The sequence below is a fragment of the Dendrobates tinctorius genome, unplaced genomic scaffold, assembly GCF_039654945.1.
Source record: "Dendrobates tinctorius isolate UK_male_01 unplaced genomic scaffold, ASM3965494v1 ptg000194l, whole genome shotgun sequence".
Classification (NCBI taxonomy): domain Eukaryota; kingdom Metazoa; phylum Chordata; class Amphibia; order Anura; family Dendrobatidae; genus Dendrobates; species Dendrobates tinctorius.
Window position 1 is genome coordinate 1,482,168 of NW_027361861.1, and position 17,833 is coordinate 1,500,000.

Sequence of the window (17,833 nt, forward strand, 5' to 3'; positions counted from 1 at the left end):
TGGAACAGGATCTTTGTGGCCGTGTTGATTGACTCCATTTTGAAGGAGCAATTGTCTACCCACCGATTGAGTCTCCTCAGGTTGACAATGGTTCTCCAAGAGCCGTCTGGTTTTTGTATTAAGAAGAGGGGGGAGTAGAACCCCCTTCCTTCTTCTTGCACTGGGACTTCCTGTAGAACTTGTTTTTTCACTAGTCCCAAGACTTCCGTCTCCAGAGCCAGCTGTTGCTCTTGGGCTTTCCTTCTAGGTGTCATTATGAAGGTATGCCTGGGCGGACAGATGAATTTTATTTTTAAGCCGTCCTTGATTATATTTAGGACCCATGTACTGGGGGAGATATTTGCCCAGGCGGAAAGGAAGAGAGAAAGCCTTCCCCCTACCTCCTGCCCAATGTCACTGGGGAGATTTTTTGGAGGAAGTGGAGGGCCCTTTAAACATATAGCCCGATCCTCTTCTTTCTTTAAAGTCCCAGCTTTTTCTATCTCCCGGAGGACGACCCCTTTTAAATCTCCTCCTCCGAAAGGGCTACTTTTTAGGTTCTCCCGGAAATCGGGGAAAGCTTTTCTTCCTATCCCCCGCATGTTCCAAAATCTCTTCTAGTTTTTTCCCAAAGAGGAATTGGCCATCACATGGAATGGAACATAACCTATGCTTTGAAGGTAAATCTCCGGGACACCCTTTAAGCCACAGGGCTTGTCTTGCCGCATTTGACAGACTTGCTGCTCTAGCTGTCAATCTTGCGGAGTCTGCAGAGGAATCTGCTAGGAAAGCCACTGCTCCGTGCACCAGTGTCAAATTAGACAGAATTGCGTCCCTAGGAACTCTATCCTTGATCTGGTCCCTCTATTTGTTGCAGCCAGACCATGAGGGCACGAGCGGTACAGGTACCAGCTATCGCTGGCTTCAATCCACCTGCTGAAGCTTCCCAGATGTGCTTTAGGAAACCGTCTGCTTTTTTATCAAGCGGGTCTTTCAACACGCCAGAGTCCTCTAATGGTAGAGATTCCTTTTTTGAGGATCTGGCTACGGCCCCATCAATTTTAGGGACTTTTTCACAGGTTTCTGAATCCTTCTGCTCAAAAGGATACCTCCTCTTTGATGTGGAAGGTAAGCCCCCTGACCTCTCCGTTTTTTTCCATTCCCTGTCAATTAGTGCTTTTATTTTATCATTTACAGGGAAGGTACGTTTTCGCTTTTCCTCCAGTCCTCCAAACATTACATCCTCTAATGATTTGGGAGCCTTTTCCTCTTTAAGGCCCAGTGTAGCCCTAATAGCTTTGACAAGCTTTTCTACGTCCTCCGTTGGGAAACATGGACGGCCGCCTATATCGCTGTCCGAGGAGGATTCTGAGGACTGAGTAGAGGAAGAGGTGGTGGAGGGGGACAAGGATCTATCCCCCACCCCTTCTGCCTTGGCGAGGCCTCTGAATCGGAGCTCCTTCTACGGTTTCTTTTTGAGGGCTGCCTTTAGGGAGCCTTTCACCTCCTGCTGTATTAACTCTAAGGCTAGTCACCAAATCAGGTGTCTCCTCCTGTATAGTTTTATTTAAACAGTCAGCGCAGAGGTCTTTCTGCCACTGATCTGCCAGCGAGTTTTTACATAGGGCACATTCTCTATTTTTGGTTTTGCTGCTGGCCTTCGTCGACCCCTAGTGCTCAAACAGAGAAAATGGAACCCCGTTACCATAAGGGTGACATTCACATAGATCACTCACCACCGCTGTCAATCAGGGGTACCGATCTCGGAGGCTCCTCAGATGCACTCGTGACGTTTCTCCTGGACGTCTCAGAGTGATGCCGGTTGCATTTATGACTGCCGCTCCCACCACTCGAGCGGCGACTCCTGGTATGCTGGCGGCTTGGCCTGGCATCTGGCGAGAGGTCTTGCTGCTGACGCTGCTTGCCTTGCCCCACTTCCATCCTGAAGCCTTGGGCATGAGTGCGTCTTCTGTGGTCATCCCCCTTATGTAAGAGGGATCCACTGCACTCTCCGCCTCCTCCGGTTACCCTCACAGCCCCTCCCCCCCCTGCCATGCCGCCGGGATCTCCTTTCGCCGGCCGGCGTTGTTTACTATGGGCGCCGCCATCTTGGATTGCCAGCGCCGCCTCCCGACGTCACGTGGGCACGCCCCTTTCCCAGCGTGCCCTGCGCGTGAAGTCAGGGGGGCGCGACCCGGAAGTGGGCGCGACCCGGAAGTGGCCGCTCCCTGACGCTCCTGCGCTGCTCTGGACGCGGCAGAGGGGGAGAGGGCGGCGCGACAGCCACGGCAGAGCCCCAGGACCCCAGCCGTGCTGTTTCTGCGCCCGCTCGGATGCTGAGCCCCCAGGGGACCCGCGGACGGCGCTTACCCCTCCCGATGCACAGCGCTCAGGAAACAAGCCTGATCTTCCACGCCAGCACAGGAGAGGGGCAGGTACGTGTGACCGCTGTCTTCAGCACACGGGTCCCTGTCAGGACAGGAAACCCAACTGAAACGAGGGAGAGGTACCGCCCTTTTATCTTCAGTAGGGTTCCTGTCCTGACTGGGCGGATCCCCTCTCTCATGTGTGCCGTCATGGGAGACGGGAAAAAAACCAGTCCAAAGCTCCCTTCTCATCAGCATTCTGGAATTCAGAACAACCTTTTTGATTCCAATCCAACAATGCCACGGCAGTAGCATACAGCAACCACCAAGGAGGAACTTGAAGCTGAGTGGTGATATCAGAAGTGTCTCAGATCCTGTCATGTGCAGATATCAGAAGTGTCTCAGATCCTGTCATGTGCAGAACAAAACATGCCGGCAATCTTAGCAGTACCAATCCCTGGTGTGGACAAAATGGGCCACCGACTTTCTCAGCCATGAGGGTCTCCCAGTGGATGAATAGACCCTGAACCAGTCAGTCTTCGATAAGATCTGCTTCAGATGGGGATCTCCTGATGTCTATTTCATAGAGTCCAGATCTCGTGATCACCTAGCGATATACTGCGACGCACTGGCGATCTTGTGGTCCCAGTTCTCCCTCCCATACCAGTTTCCTCCTCTGCCGCTGATCCCCAGGCTGATCAAGAAGATCAAAGTGAAAGGAGTGCCCACTGTACTCGTGGCTCCAGTGGCCCAGAAAACCTTGGTATGCGAAAGTGATCAATCTGCTTCTGGATCTTCCAGATCTTGTTTGGCAGGGCCCATTCTTCCACCACGATTCTCCGACACTCAATTTAAGGGTATGGCTTTTTATAAGTACGGAGGTTCACTAGTTTCTCCGATCAAGTCATCCAGACTATGATAAGGGCGAGGAAGCCTTCTTCCTATTGAATTTACCACAGTACATGGAAGGACTTCTTTCGCTGGTGCAGAGCCAATCAGGCTACCCCCACAGTTTTTGCTCTACCGTCCCTTTCGGCCTTTTTGAAGTCGGGCTTTGAATCTGGCCTGTCCCTCAGTTCCCTCAAGGGTTAGGTCTTGGCACTTCCATTCTGTTTCAGAAGAATCTGGCATCTCTCGTCTTCACATCAAGACCTTTCTTCAGGAGGTCGCACACTCTGTTCCTCTTTACCGGCCCCCGGTAGAACCTTAACCTACTTCTGGACGCCCATCATGAGCCTCCAATCTAATCACTAACAGAAATCTCTATTGCTTTCCTTTTCTGGAAGTTTGCCTTCCTTCTAAGCAATAACAGAAATCAGAGAAGTGTCCAAACTTGCTGCCTTTTCTTGTCGTTCCCCCCACCTGGTGTTCCACCAGGATAAGGTGGTCCAGCATCCAATCCCTTCCTTTGTTCCTAAGGTGGTTTCCTCGTTTAACCATAATGAAGACATCTTACTTCCTTTGTTTTGTCCATTTCCCTCTTATCCTCGGGAGCGGTCATTAAACAATCTTGACCTAGTGAGGGCACTATGTCTATCTCTCCAGGTCTCAGGGAGACCAGTCAAAGAAAACACTGCGGCAGCCGGCAAAGGCGCTCAATCAGTGAAATCCTAGGTGCATTGCTCCCTGGGAAATACGAATATGCAAATAAAGCCAGAATCCTACTCCACACTGATGAGGGGCAACACCCCGAAACAGCTGTCTGTAGATGGTTACCTGGTCTTGGTATTTCCCTTGTCATATCTGTAAACTCGTAAAGAGCTGGATATTGACTTCAAGGGCCACTTTATATGGTGGTAATGGTGGTTTCCAAAAGGAGCCACTCCTTGGCTGGGTCCTTCCCTGGAGGAAGATCTGGCTAGTCCCGGGTTTGAGACTCTTAAATAAGGCTCCACGGACTTTATTTGCATATTCGTATCTCTCCAGGTCGGCACCCTTTAGACGGGTGGACTCTGTTCATATTACCATCTTATTAGACCTTTTATAGCAGCAGATGCAATTTGGATACTCTCTGCAGTCAGATTTACAGAACAATTTGAGCCGTAGTTATAGATCAATGAGCAGGGCAGGAGATAAAAATGCTTCTTTTGTCATTGTATCTGATAAAAAAAAATTACAAAGTTTCAATTTTTCACTTGGACTGAAGCTGTGTGTGTGGGGGGGGGGGCAGGGAGATAAAAGTGCAGTAATTAACTAAGTGCAACTAGTATATTAATATAGAGAAAAATTGGAAAAGATTTACATACCACACTTACCTTGAAGCTTCCCAGATGCCCCTTGCACTCTTTTCCAGCTCAATACTAAACCGCATTTCTTTACAGAGGGGAAGGAAAAAAAAAAAAAGTTTTTTTACCATTATAAAGTCTGATAATTATAGATTGCAATTCAGCTTTATAATGGCATGAGCTCAAATTAAGTTTTAACCAAAAACACAGTAAATACATCCATCATGAATATATTAAACGGTGGGGGGAGGGGAACAAAAAAAAGATACTTACGGCTAGTAGCTGCCTGATAAGCATATCAGAGGCCTTATCTGAAATATTTCCTACAAAAACAGTGGTGGTTGGGCCGCTGTTCTCATCATTTTCCTTATTTTTCATACCCATTATGTCTTTCCTAGGACCCATATGTTTCCCAACCATAGGTACAGTTGGCAACAAAACCTTGAGATTGGAAAATGAAAAAAAAAAAAAAAGTTAGGAAAAGAACAAAAACTTTAACTTCTTCAATGAGCAGAAACAGATTTTAGTTATTATGGAAATCCTCTATAACACAAGGAGTCAAAAAAGGAAAATGTCATTTTTCACACAAACTTACTACATACATTTTTATTGTGATATCTATAAGAAGCACATGCTGCCAACTACGCAAGAACTAAAATCACTGATATTGATATTTGTACCATATTTGTTCCATAGAAATGGACGTCAGTAAGAATACAGGAGATAAACTTAAGTTATCTAATGTGTATGGACAGCTCGAGACAGTTTGTAAACCAGTTAGCAATTCTAGACTAACAAAATATTTGTGCATCCATAAAAACATTGTCATACACAAAGTAAACTTACGGTTGGTCCTGGAGCCATTAAACCCATTGGCACAGGAATCATTTGTGTTCCTGCAAAATAAAAGTCACAAAATTAACTTGAAGGGTATATAAAAAAAAAAAAGTTAACAAAAAAGGAGCAACACAATATGATTAGATGACAAGAGCAAGATAGTTATTCGACACAGATTTTCCAGTGGGATCCAATAAATTGCATTTACACATTGCAGATATTATCTGCAAGCAAACGGACATCTGGCGCCAGTTGCTTTTCTGAATTTAATTTTATTTTATCTGTGTGATAGTCAGGATGGAGTCTACAGTAAATCCACAATTAACTCATGCCAAAACCCATATGTAACAGAAATTTTGCAGTGAATTTTATCTGCGTAATTTACAGCATGTAGTCTTGCCGGTCGGAGAAAAAAAAAAAAAAAAGACAGGTCTGGTAAAGGTTAATAAACTTTATTTACAATAAGCAAATATAAAATTTATATACTGTGATATAGTTACAGAAAAACAAGCTTATTTCCAATACAATAAAATAACATGATAAAAGAAATGGTACATCCTTTAAAACCCCTTCCCGACATGGCGATTTTTCATTTTTGCACTTCATTTTTTTCGCTTTCTTCCACCATCCATAATTTTTGTCCACACAACTACCATATTTTTCAGAATGTAAACCGCACCCCAAATTTTGAGGAGAAAAATAGGAAAAAAAACTTTTTTTTTAATAAAATGGTGGGGCGTCTTATAATCCATGCATCTTATTGCTTAACGGGGGGGGGGGGGGGGGGGGTGGCTGCGGTGAACGGGGGTCCCAGGGTCGTTGCTGGAGGAGTGTTGCTGCAGCCTGGGATGAGTGGGTGGTCAGATGAGCGCCAATGCGCTGTATCAGGTGCCGCTGTGACCAATGCTGCTGCGCTATGTCCGGCGGTGTTGCGGGAGGGTCGACATTTTGAGAAAGGTCAGAGAACCCGCTGTCCCTTTTGCGCTGGACTCTGGGAAAATGGCCACCGGGGTGGATCATGCGCAGATGGAGATCTCGGCACCAAGATCTCGGGAGAGGAGATTTCAGCGCTGATATCTCATCTCCCAAGATCTTGGTGCAGAGATCTCCATTTGCGCAAGCGCCGCCCTCCGGCGGCCATTATCCCGGAGTCCACCGCACAGGGAACCACGGAGCAGTGGGGGCTCTGGTCTTTCACAAAATGTTGATGGACACAGCGCGCAGCAGCAGCAGCTCCACCAGACACAGCACGCAGCAGCAGCAGCTCCACCAGACACAGCGCGCAGCAGCTGCACCAGACACAGCGCGCAGCAGCAGCACCAGACACAGCGCGCAGCAGCAGCACCAGACACAGCGCGCAGCAGCAGCACCAGACACAGCGCGCAGCAGCAGCACCAGACACAGCGCAGCAGCTGCACCAGACACAGCGCAGCAGCTGCACCAGACACAGCGCAGCAGCTGCACCAGACACAGCGCAGCAGCTGCACCAGACACAGCGCAGCAGCGCGCCGATAAGGTATATCCACATTATAAGACGCACCCGTTTTCCCCCAAAATTTTGGAGATAAAAGAGCATCTTATAATCTGAAAAATATGGTATTTATGGCGTTCATTGTGGGGTAAAAACAGGGATTTTTTTTTTGTGTACACTCACCATAAAATCCTTTTCTCCGAGCCAATCATTGGGGGACAAAGGACCATGGCTGTTATGCTGCTGCCACTAGGACACTAAGCAAATAAAAAAATTGGCTCCTCCTCCGCAGTATACACCCTCTGCTGGCTCTATGCTGAACCAGTTCGGTACTAAAGCAGTAGGAGTTCACAGATAGCCAACATGTAAAAAACACAAAGGACAACCACAAGCCAACAAGCTAACAGGGTGAGTGCTGTGTCCCCCAATGATTGGCTTGGAGAAAAGGATTTTACGGTGAGCACACACAAAAATCCCTGTTTCTCCGTCACCTCACTGGGGGACACAGGACCATGGGACGTCCTAAAGCAGTCCATGGGTTGGAAACAGAAGCACAGGGACCCAGCGATTAATCTGGTCTACAGAGGCGCTACTGTCGATTGCAGAACTTGTCTGCCAAGGGCAGCATTTGAAAAGGCTTGAGAATGAATGTTGTAATACTTAACTAACATGTGAGCCTGGACCAAGTTTCAGCCTTGCAGACTTGTGCTAACGCCTGGTGCCGAAAGGCCCAGGAAGCCCCCACTGACAGAATGGAGTTTGCGATGAGCCTCTCCGGATAGGCTGACCTCTGACACGGTAAGCTTCTTGAAGTGCAGAGCGGATCTATCTGGCTATTGTAGCTTTTTAAGCAGGTAGGCCTTTTCTATGTCGCTCTGGAAACACAGAGGGAATCCCATTTGCGGAAAGGCGCTGTTCTGGAAATGTATTTCCTGAGTACTTTCACCAAATCCAAAGTGCGGAGAGCCTTCTCAGTACGATGACCCGGAGCTGGGCAAAACGAGGGCAAGACTATGTCTTCATATAGATGAAAAGAGGAAACGACCTTAGTCAAGCAGGCCGGAGACGTCCTTATCACCACCTTGCCCTGGTGAAAAGACCAAACATGGAGGTTTGCAAGACAAAGCCGCCAATTCCAAGACCCGCCTGCATGATGTTATTGCCACGAGGAAGGCAACTTCACAAGAAAGAAGGGTAAGTGATACGTCCCTGCAGGAGTTTGAAGGGGGCCACTTGTAAGGCACCTAAGACCAGATTAAGATCCCAAGGCTAAAAAGGCATCATGTAGGGAGGAACAAGGTGCGGCACTCCCTGTATGAAGGTCTTAACCTGAGATTGGGAAGGTATTTTTCCCTGGAACAGGATGGATAGCATTTGAGATAAGACAGTGCCAGGCTTGAATCGAATCCTGCTTGGAGAAACTCTAACATGGACGAAATAGCAAACAAGTGGGGAACATCTGTGGGTTTGTTTTTTTGTTTTTTTTTTACACCAAGAGAAAAAAGGCTTTCCCAAATATGATGGTAAATACGCATGAAGGTAAATTTCCGGGCGTTGATGATGATGGTGGACACTACTTGTCGCGAGAAACCGGCCTGGGCTAGGATCCAGGATTCAATGCCAACGCCGTTAAGCTCAGCACTCTCGAGTCCTGGCAGTAAATGGGCCCCTGAGAGAGGTCTGGGCGGTCCGGTAACCGCCAGGGAACGTCGGCGACTAGTTGCACTAGTTCTGCGCACCACGCTCGGCATGGCTAGTCTGGTGCGGCAAGAATCACCAGGATACCCTCAGTCTTGATCTTTTGAATGATGCTTGGGATAAGCGGAAGCAGCCAAAAAATGTAAGGGAGGCGAAGGTGATGGCACTGAAGCACCAGAGCTTCTGATCCGATGGCTAATGGGTCTCGGGAGCGAGCAACGAATGCAGGAACTTTGGCTTTTAGCCTGAAGGCCATGAGATTCACATCCGGAGTACCACAGCGCTGACAAATGTGCTGAAAAACTTCCAGATGAAGGGACCACTCTCCTGAGGCCAGACCTTGATGGCTGAGAGAATCTGCCGCCCAATTCTCTACTTCCGGGATATGAACTGCCAAAATGGCTAAATGGTGAGTCTTGAACCACCGCAGAATGTATGCTACTTCGAACATGACTCTTCTGCTCCATGTGCCCCCCCACCCCCGCCATTAATGTACGCCACCGCCGTGGCGTTGTCCGACTGGATACGAATGGGAAGGCTGGCCAAAAGTTGATGGAAACAATGAAGGGCCATCCTGATTGCCCGAATCTCGAGGATATTGATCGCGAGACGTAATTCCTGAATGGACCAGCGTCCCTGGGCAGTGTGGGAAGGAAAAACGCATCCCATCCAGTGTACTGGAAGAAACGGCGTTCCTTGACCCAGTCAGGATGTTGACATCCACCGCCTGAGAGACCGCTTAATCCGGAGGAACAGGCGAAACCGGTGGTGCAGGGGGGCTGGGTTAACATCCCAAGCCGACGGCAATGCCTGCTGTAGAGGGCGGAGATGAAGTTGGATAAACGGTACTGCCTCGATCGATGCCACCAGTTTCCCCAGGACCTGCATACGGAACCGCAGGGAATGGAGGCGGGCAAGGCCAAACCTAGACGAGAGAGAGTCCACCTTGACACTGACACCGTGAGTGAGAGTCCACCTTGACACTGACACCTTCCGCACAGGCTTGCAGAGACGATCCCTTGATGAGGTCATCTAAGTAGGGTAGAATCACCACGCCCTGAGAGTGCAGAATGGACATGACAGCAGTCATAACCCTGGTGAACACCATGGGGCAGTGGCGAGACCGAAGGGAAAGGCCGTGAACCGAAAATGTCAGTTTCCGATTGGCCTATGATTGAAATGTGGATATGAGTCACTGATGTCGACAGACGCGAGGTTTCCAACGAGGTGATAACAGAACGGAGAGATTTGATTCTGAAAGTACGCACTTTAACAAGCTTAACAGCTTTAGGTCTAGGAGGGGGCGCATGGTTCAGATTTATTCGAACCCACGCGTGCAGAGCACAATGGATTAGCAGTTCATCGCCTTAACCACTCGGCCACCTCGTCCTGGTTAAAAATGAAACTGCATGCGCCTCTGTCCTCGGAAGATGCGACTGGAAGAAGAGTGTTGGCAGGGAAGACGTGAATTCTATTTTGTGCCCGGAGGACACCAGATCTCTGACCCCTTGGTCTTGAACGACCACCAGTGGGACCTGTCGAAAGAAGAGCAGGCAGCCGCCTACCCTGCCTGTGTCTTCCTGATACTGGAATGAGTCATAGAGCAGAAAACATGTGGGAAAAGGGACCATTGGCTCCGGACCGAGAGGGTCTGTGTCTCCAGGAATGTGGGCTTGAATGCAGTTTGAGAATCCCTATCCCTGAGTGGGGAAATTAGAGACTTCCTCGAAGCGGAGTCTGCTTGCCACTCCCGGAGCCCTAGGGGCTCTCCTGACGGTAACTACATTAGCAGCTGCAAGTGCGACACAGTTAGCCGCATCTAGGGAGGCATGCACAGCATAATCCCTGGCCGGGGCAATCTGGTAAGCGAGACTGACCGCCTAGGGAGGTAGGCTAATGTCTTGACCAGACTTAGCTAGAGCTCCTACCCGGGCTATCATAGGTCTGGCCACCAGGGGGCGGCAAAGGAAGGGAAGAATGCTGCTCCGGCAGCCTCAAAGACTGACCGAGCAAGATTGTCTGGTGGTCAGTGGGGTTTTAAAGGAAGAGCCGTAGACAGGAGAGATTTGGAAGCAAGCAGTGATATGGGTGGAGCCACTGTAGGGGACTGAGTACACTCCTTTCTTAGAGTAGGTGCAAAAGGGTACCTGGCTTCCAGCGGCTTTTGCCCTGGGAATTGCTTGTCCGGGCAACTTCTATGCCTCTGAACAACGTCCGTAAACTCAGGGTGGTTGGCAAAAAACCCTGTGAGGACATTTGGTCCTATAGAAAGACACGGCACAGTCCGGACTGCGGCGTCTTTCAGGATTTTATTAACCGCATCAATGAGAGAATCTAGAGACTACTGTTAGTCTAGCAAATCAGGGACTAGGGCCACATGAGACTCGTATTTTGAGTCGTGTTATCAGCAAACTCCTGGTGAGGTGAAGCATGAAGCAAAGTCTGAGGACACCGAGGCATGAGAGTGTCAGGGGGGACGATTGCTAGAAGATTGTCTATCTTCTGCCACAGTCTGGTCCCTGTCTGAGGAAGACTCTTGTGAGGTGGAAGGCTCTACAGCATTGGCCAGAGGCCATATACTGTACCAGAGACAAGGCTCATTAGGGCGGACTAGACCCACTAGGGTCGGCATTAGCATGGGGCTCCTGTACGCATAAGGGGTCGCAGGCTGCACAGATTGCCTTACGTTGTCAGCGTGGTAGTGAATTACGTGCGGTACATGAGGCATACACCACTGTGTTTTATCAGACTTCTTAGATGTCTTTGAATGAGACATATTGCACATCTTTTGATGCTGCTTAGAGGCTGCTGCAGGGAAGGGGTTAAGTGATGTGTACCAGCTTACCCAGGTCCTGAGTCCATGCACCAGAGAAGGTAGTGAAATCAAGTAGTCACAATGCGCATGAGCTAGGATGATGCTTGGGGGTTTCACGTTGCCTTGGATTAAGCGCTGTCCTCAGCGCTGAGTGCCGCCTCATGGGGGGGGAGCAAGATGGACGATGAGAATCTCAGGGGCGCTTCTCATTCTGTGCGAGAAGTGCCAAGAAAGTGGGTGGAGCCTCCACCGCGAGTCATAGCGCGGGTGGGGCTTCGGGCTAATGTAGGCGTGCTCAATTTTTTGGCGCCGGCCGACGCAAGAAGGGGTCGGATGTTTAAAAAAAAAAAAAAAAAAACACAGGTTTTTCCAATGAAGCTAACACTAAATGATTCAGAAATACACTCTATACATTGTTACTGTGGTAAATGACAATTATAGCTGCAAACGTCTGGTTTGTAATGCAATATCTTCATAGGTGTATTCTTATGGTACTTTGTTTGCTAATTGTGTAAGAAGGCTAATGAATGGATGGTTAGAATACCCTTGAAAACCCTTGTGCAAGTATGTTAGCACAGCTGAAAAGAGTTTGGCTGATTAGAGAAGCTATAAACCTGACCTTCCTTTGAGCTAGTTGAGAATCTGGAGCATTACATATGTCGGTTAAATTAAACTCTCAAAATGGCCAGAAAAAAAGAGCTTTCATGTGAAACCCAACAGTCTATTCTTGTTCTTAGAAATGAACGTTATTCCATGCGAGAAATTGCCAAGAAACTGAACATTTCCTACAAAGGTTTGTACTACTCCCTTCAGAGGAGAGCACAAACAGTTTCTAACCATAGTAGAAAGAGAAGTGGGAGGCCCCGCTGCACAACTGAGCAACAAGACAAGTACATTAGACTCTGTAGTTTGACAAATCGACGCCTCACAGATCCTCAACTGGCAGCTTCATTAAATAGTACATGCAAAACGCCAGTGTCAACGTCTAAAGTGAAGAGGCGACTCTGGGATGCTGGCCTTCAGGGCAGAGTGGCAAAGAAAAAGCCATATCTGAGACTGGCTAATAAGAGGACAAGATTAACCCTTAACGTCCATAGCCTTTGAACTACCACTGCGTGTGAACACGCAGTGGTAGTTCAGTGCCGATAGCTATCAGAGAGCTGCCAGGCACGGCAAGGGGTGCAGGGACCCATGCAGTCAGTCCCTGCACCCAGAACGCTGTGATCGACCAGTCAATCTGACAGATCGCAGCATGACTGCGCATGAGATGCTGAAACTTCAGCATCTCCTGCCTGGTAGGTGCAGGAGCTCAGCGCTGCCAGTGGCTGAGCTTCCTGCACTTGCAACCAGGAGAGGCGTCCGCACTGCCCCTGGCTGTTAACCCCCTGATTGCTGCGATCGAGTGCGATCGCAGCGTTGGGGGGGGGGGGCAGAGGGTCGGGGGCTCCCTCTGCCTCAGAACGGCGTCCCCGCAACATAATCGTGAGGCCTGATCTCAGCCATGATGACCCGGGGCTGTCATGACAACCCCCAGGTCATCCAGCTACGGAAAGCCTCTGAGACCATGCTCACTAGATGGTCTCAGCATCTTTCTCCAAAGGTATTAATGCATTGCAATGCAGGAGCATTGCAATGTATAATACCTGTAATCAAAGTAAAAGTCCCATAAAAAGACAAGGCAAAAAAAAAATTAAATATGTAAAAAAAAAAAAATATTAAAAAAATCCCCTTAAAAATATACATTTTTATGTAAAAAAAAAAAAAAAACACGTTTGGTATCGCCGCATCTGTAAAAATAGGGATTTTTGTGTGTACTCACCGTAAAATCCTTTTTTCCGAGCCAATCATTGGGGGACACAGGACGATGGGTGTCAGGCTGCTTGCCACTAGGAGGACACTAAGTGAACACAGAAAAAATTAACTCCTCCTCTGCAGTATACACCCTCCGCTGGCTGAGATTTTCCCAGTTCGGTGAAAAAGTAGTAGGAGTATTAAACAAAGAACAATAAACTATGTCAAAACAAGCCAATAGGCTAACAGGGTGGGTGCTGTGTCCCCCAATGATTGGCTCGGAGAAAAGGATTTTACGGTGAGTACACACAAATTTTTCCTATGCCTCATTGGGGGACACAGGACCATGGGACGTCCTAAAGCAGTCCCTGGGTGGGAAGAAATCACAACTGCCAATACCCCTTGTACCACTGGCTTACCGCTGTGGTACTGCCGATTACAGAATGCGCCTGTCAAGAGCTGCATCTGCAGAGGCCTGAGAGTGAATTTGGTAATGTTTTGTAAAAGTATGCAAACTGGACCAAGTCGCAGCCTTGCAGACCTGTTCTGCTGACGCCTGGTGCCGAATGGCCCAAGAGATGCCCACCGATCGAGTAGAATGCGCCTTAATCCCTGCTGGGAACAGGTGTGCCCCTGACACGGTAGGATTCCTGAATAGCCAAGCGAATCCACTCGGCTAGTGTGGCCTTTGAGGCGGCTAGACCCTACCTATGCCCCTCTGGAAGCACAAACAACAGGGCATCTGACTTGCGGAAGAGAGACGTCCGCAAGATGTACCATCTAAGAGCCCTAACCACATCCAGGGTGTGGAGGGCCTTCTCGATACGATGGACTGGTGCCGGACAGAATGAAAGCAAAACAATCTCCTCATTGAGATGAAAAGACGACACGACTTTGGGCAGAAAAGACGAGGACGTCCTCAAAACTGATGAAAATTCAGGAACGGAAGTCGGCAGGATAAGGCCGCCAACTCCGAAACTTGTATGATTGATGTAATCGCCACTAGGAAAACCACCTTCCAAGAAAGTTTAGTGATACGTCCCCCAGTGGTTCGAAAGGGACTTCCTGTAAGGCTCCGAGGACCAAGTTAAGATCCCTTGATTCCAACGGCCTTTTATAGGGAGGCACCACGTGGGAAACTCCCTGAATGAACGTCTTCACCTGTAATCTGGTGGCAATCTTGCGTTGGCACAGAACTGACAAAGCTGAAATTTGTCCACTAAGCAAGCTAAGTGCGAGACCTGACTAATCCGGATTGCAGGATTTCCAATATGGAAGGAATGGAGAACACCAGAGGGGATCGTCCATGGTCCTTGCACCACGAGAAGGTTTTCCAGGTGCGGTGATAAATGCGCATGGACACGGGCTTCCTAGCATTAATCATGGTGAGCACCTCGTGAGAGAATTCAGCTTGTGCTAAAATCCAGGATTCAATGGCCACGCCGTCAAAGACAGGGCCCCGGAGTTCCGGTGGTAAATCGGGCCCTGTGAGTAGATCTATGCGATCTGGAAGTTGCCAGGGAACGTCGGCGACAAGTTGGACTAGTTCTGCGTACCATACCCGGCACGGCCAATCCGGCGTGACTAGGATCACTGGTACCCCCTTCTGCTCTGATTTTCTTGATCACCCTTGGAAGCAAGGGAAGAGGGGGAAAAATGTACGGAAGTCGAAACGTGTGACGGCAGAACTAGGGCTTCTACTCCGATGGCGCATGGATTGCGCGATCGGGCAATGAACCGGGGAACCTTGTTGTTTAGTCTTGAGGCCATGAGATCCACATCCGGAGTCCCCCAGCGACAGCAAAGCTGCTGAAAGACTTACGGATGAAGAGACCACTCTCCCGAGGCAAGGCTTTGGCGACAGAAAATCCGCCGCCCAATTTTCTACCCCCAGGATGTGGATCACCAAGATGGGCGAATGGTTGGTCTCGGATGTGAGGATGTGACTCACTTCGTGCATGGCCATCCTGCTGCGGGTTCCCCCCTGACGATTGACATACGCCACAGCCGTGGCGTTGTCAGATTGGATTCTGATGGGGTGACCTGCGAGGAGATGGTGGAAACTCAGTAGGGCTAGCCTGATCGCTCATATCTCCAAGATGTTGATGGGGAGGCGTGACTCTCAAATGAACCAACGACCCTGTGACGTGTGGTGGCGAAAAACCGCACCCCAACCAAGACGACTGGCGTCGGTGGTCACCATCAACCAGCGTACTGGGAGAAAAGACTTTCCTTGATTCAGGGAGGATTTCAGTGTCCACCACTGAGGGTCTGCCTGACCCGCAGGGACAGATGGAACCGATGGTCTATGGAGAACGGGTTCTTGTCTCAAGCCAACAGCAGCACATGTTGCAAAGGGCGGAGATGGAACTGTGCGAATGGGACCGCTTCTATCGCTGCTACCATCTTTCCGAGAATCCCCATGCTGAAACATATGGAGTGAGGAACTGGTCGGGAAAGACTCTGTGCTCCCTGTTGTAAGACTCGGGCTTTTTCTGGAGGGAGAATGACCAACCTGCGAGAAGTGTCTAGGATCATTCCCAAGAAGGAAATCTGCTGAGCCGGTGATGGAGAAGACTTTTTAAAGTTTATCTTCCAGCCCAGGCGAGAAAGTATTCACTGTGATACCTACGGATTCCTTGCAGGCTGGAAGGGACGGGCCTTTGATCAGTAGGTCGTCCAGATACGGAAGTACCACCACTCCCCGAGCGTGAAGAATGGCCAGGACAGTCGCCATGACCTTGGTAAAGACTCTGGGGGAGGTGGCGAGTCAGAAAGGCAAGGCAACGAACTGGAAGTGTTCCTCGTGAATTGCAAAGTGCAGGAACTGTTGGTGGGATGGAAAAAATGGGATGTGAAGGTAAACATTCTTGATATGATATCGATGGATGCTAGGAACTCTCCGCTTTCCATGGAGGCGACGACTGAACGGAGAGTTTCCATTCAGAATCGCCTTACCCTGACAAACTGGATTAACAGCTTGAGGCCATCGTTCCGTTCTTCGGAACCACAAAAAGGTTTGAGAAAGAACCCTTGAACCTTTCGTCTTGAGTGACCGGAATAATGACTCCGTCACTTTGCAGCGCATGTACTGCCTGAAGGAAAGCCGTTGTCTTCGTTTTGGGGGGTGAAGACGGGATAAAACGTGTTGGGGGGGGGAACTATTTTGTATCCGGAAGACACCAGCTCTCTGACCCACTCGTCGTGGACGACCGCGAGCTAGACCTGACTGAACGAGAGTAGACGACCGCCTAGTTTGTCGATGTGCACCGGATACCGCAACAAGTAATTGTGTAGAGGATCTATGGGATCTGGCTCCCTTAGATCCAGATGCCCTTGGCCTGGGTTTCCAGGCACAGTTAGGTCTGTATGAGACCTGAGAATCTCTGTCTCCACGCGAGGTCCGACCTGAAAGAAGGTTGTGGAGGACCAACTGGAATTGTTGCGAAAAGGCCGGAAACGAGTCGGTTGTTGATTCCGAAACGGCCGGACGGGCCTTTGTTGGGGGAGGAATTTACTCATCCCCCCGGTAGCGTCAGAAATGAGCTGATCCAGTTTCTCTCCAAATAGGCGACCAGTCTGATAAGGTAGAGACGTCAACGATCTTTTGGAAGCGGAATCTGCCCGCCAGTCGCGGAGCCATAGGGCCCTTCTAATGGAGACTGCATTTGCGGCTGCCTGTGCACCTCAATTGGCGGCATCTAAAGAAGCGTCCACTACAAAGTCTCCTGCGTCAACTATCTGACTGGGGGAGGCTGGCTGCCTCCGGAGGAAGATTGCCATCCTGAATGGCTGTGACCAACACCTCTGCCCAAGCGGCCATAGCCTTAGCCACCCAAGTCGCCGCGAAAGATGGAAAGAGTGCCGCTCCTGAAGCCTCAAAAACTGAGCGAGCAAGGTAGTCAATTTGACGGTCAGATGGGTTTTTGACTGAAGAACCGTCAGAAACGGAGAGGAGCGTTTTGGAAGCAAGACACGATATAGGAGGATTCACAGAAGGGGATTGTAACCAATCCTTCATTAGATCTGGAGCAAAAGGTTATTTAGACTCAATAGGCTTTTGACCTGAGAACCGTTTATCTGGCCGGTCCCTATGTCTCTAGACAATGCCCTTAAACTCAGGATGGCAGGCAAATACCCTGTGCACACATTAAGTCTTCTTAAAGGACACAACGTGTTGCGGAGACAAATTATTTTCCTCGTCCAACTTCAGAATCTTGTTGACTGACTCTATAAGAGAATCAAGCGATTCTTGGTCATTCGGGGAGTCCTGAGTTAATGACGTGTCAGACTTGTATTCAAAGTCATGTTCACTGCGCACGTTAGGAGAGGGAGAACGAGAGACAGAACTCGCAGACGCCGAAGCGCAATCAGGGGACGCGTCATGGGTCCGTTTTCTAAAAACCTGACCATCCCTTGACCGACTACAGCGCCTGCTGGTGGACGGTTCCCGGCCGTCGCCAGAGCCCTCTGCGGTCGGCAAAGAGACGTTTTGACTTAAAGAGGAGTCCCGTAGGGAGTCTATAGCCTTGGTCAGGGACTCCACAGACCGTGACAGGGACGCAACCCACTCAAGGGGACTAAACTCAGAGGGCACGGTGGCAGCTGGCATTTGAGCACAGGCCGGGTCGCAATCCGTGCATAATGAAGT

At 49.4% G+C, this 17,833-nt stretch overlaps 1 protein-coding gene across 2 annotated transcripts in view; it reads right to left on the bottom strand.

Annotated features, from left to right (window-relative positions):
• Positions 1 to 17,833, bottom strand: part of RBM25 (RNA binding motif protein 25) — a 119,564-nt gene that overhangs the window by 49,881 nt on the left and 51,850 nt on the right. Inside the window, exons 3-5 of one of the 2 annotated variants that reach the window (XM_073552691.1) lie at positions 5,417 to 5,466; positions 4,844 to 5,011; positions 4,601 to 4,658 (exon numbers count right to left, since the gene is read on the bottom strand). In XM_073552691.1, coding sequence (XP_073408792.1) covers positions 4,601 to 4,658; positions 4,844 to 5,011; positions 5,417 to 5,466 — 276 coding nt within the window. Of the gene's footprint in view, positions 1 to 4,591; positions 4,659 to 4,843; positions 5,012 to 5,416; positions 5,467 to 17,833 lie in introns of both variants that reach the window. The other variant, XM_073552690.1, reaches the window with a different exon arrangement.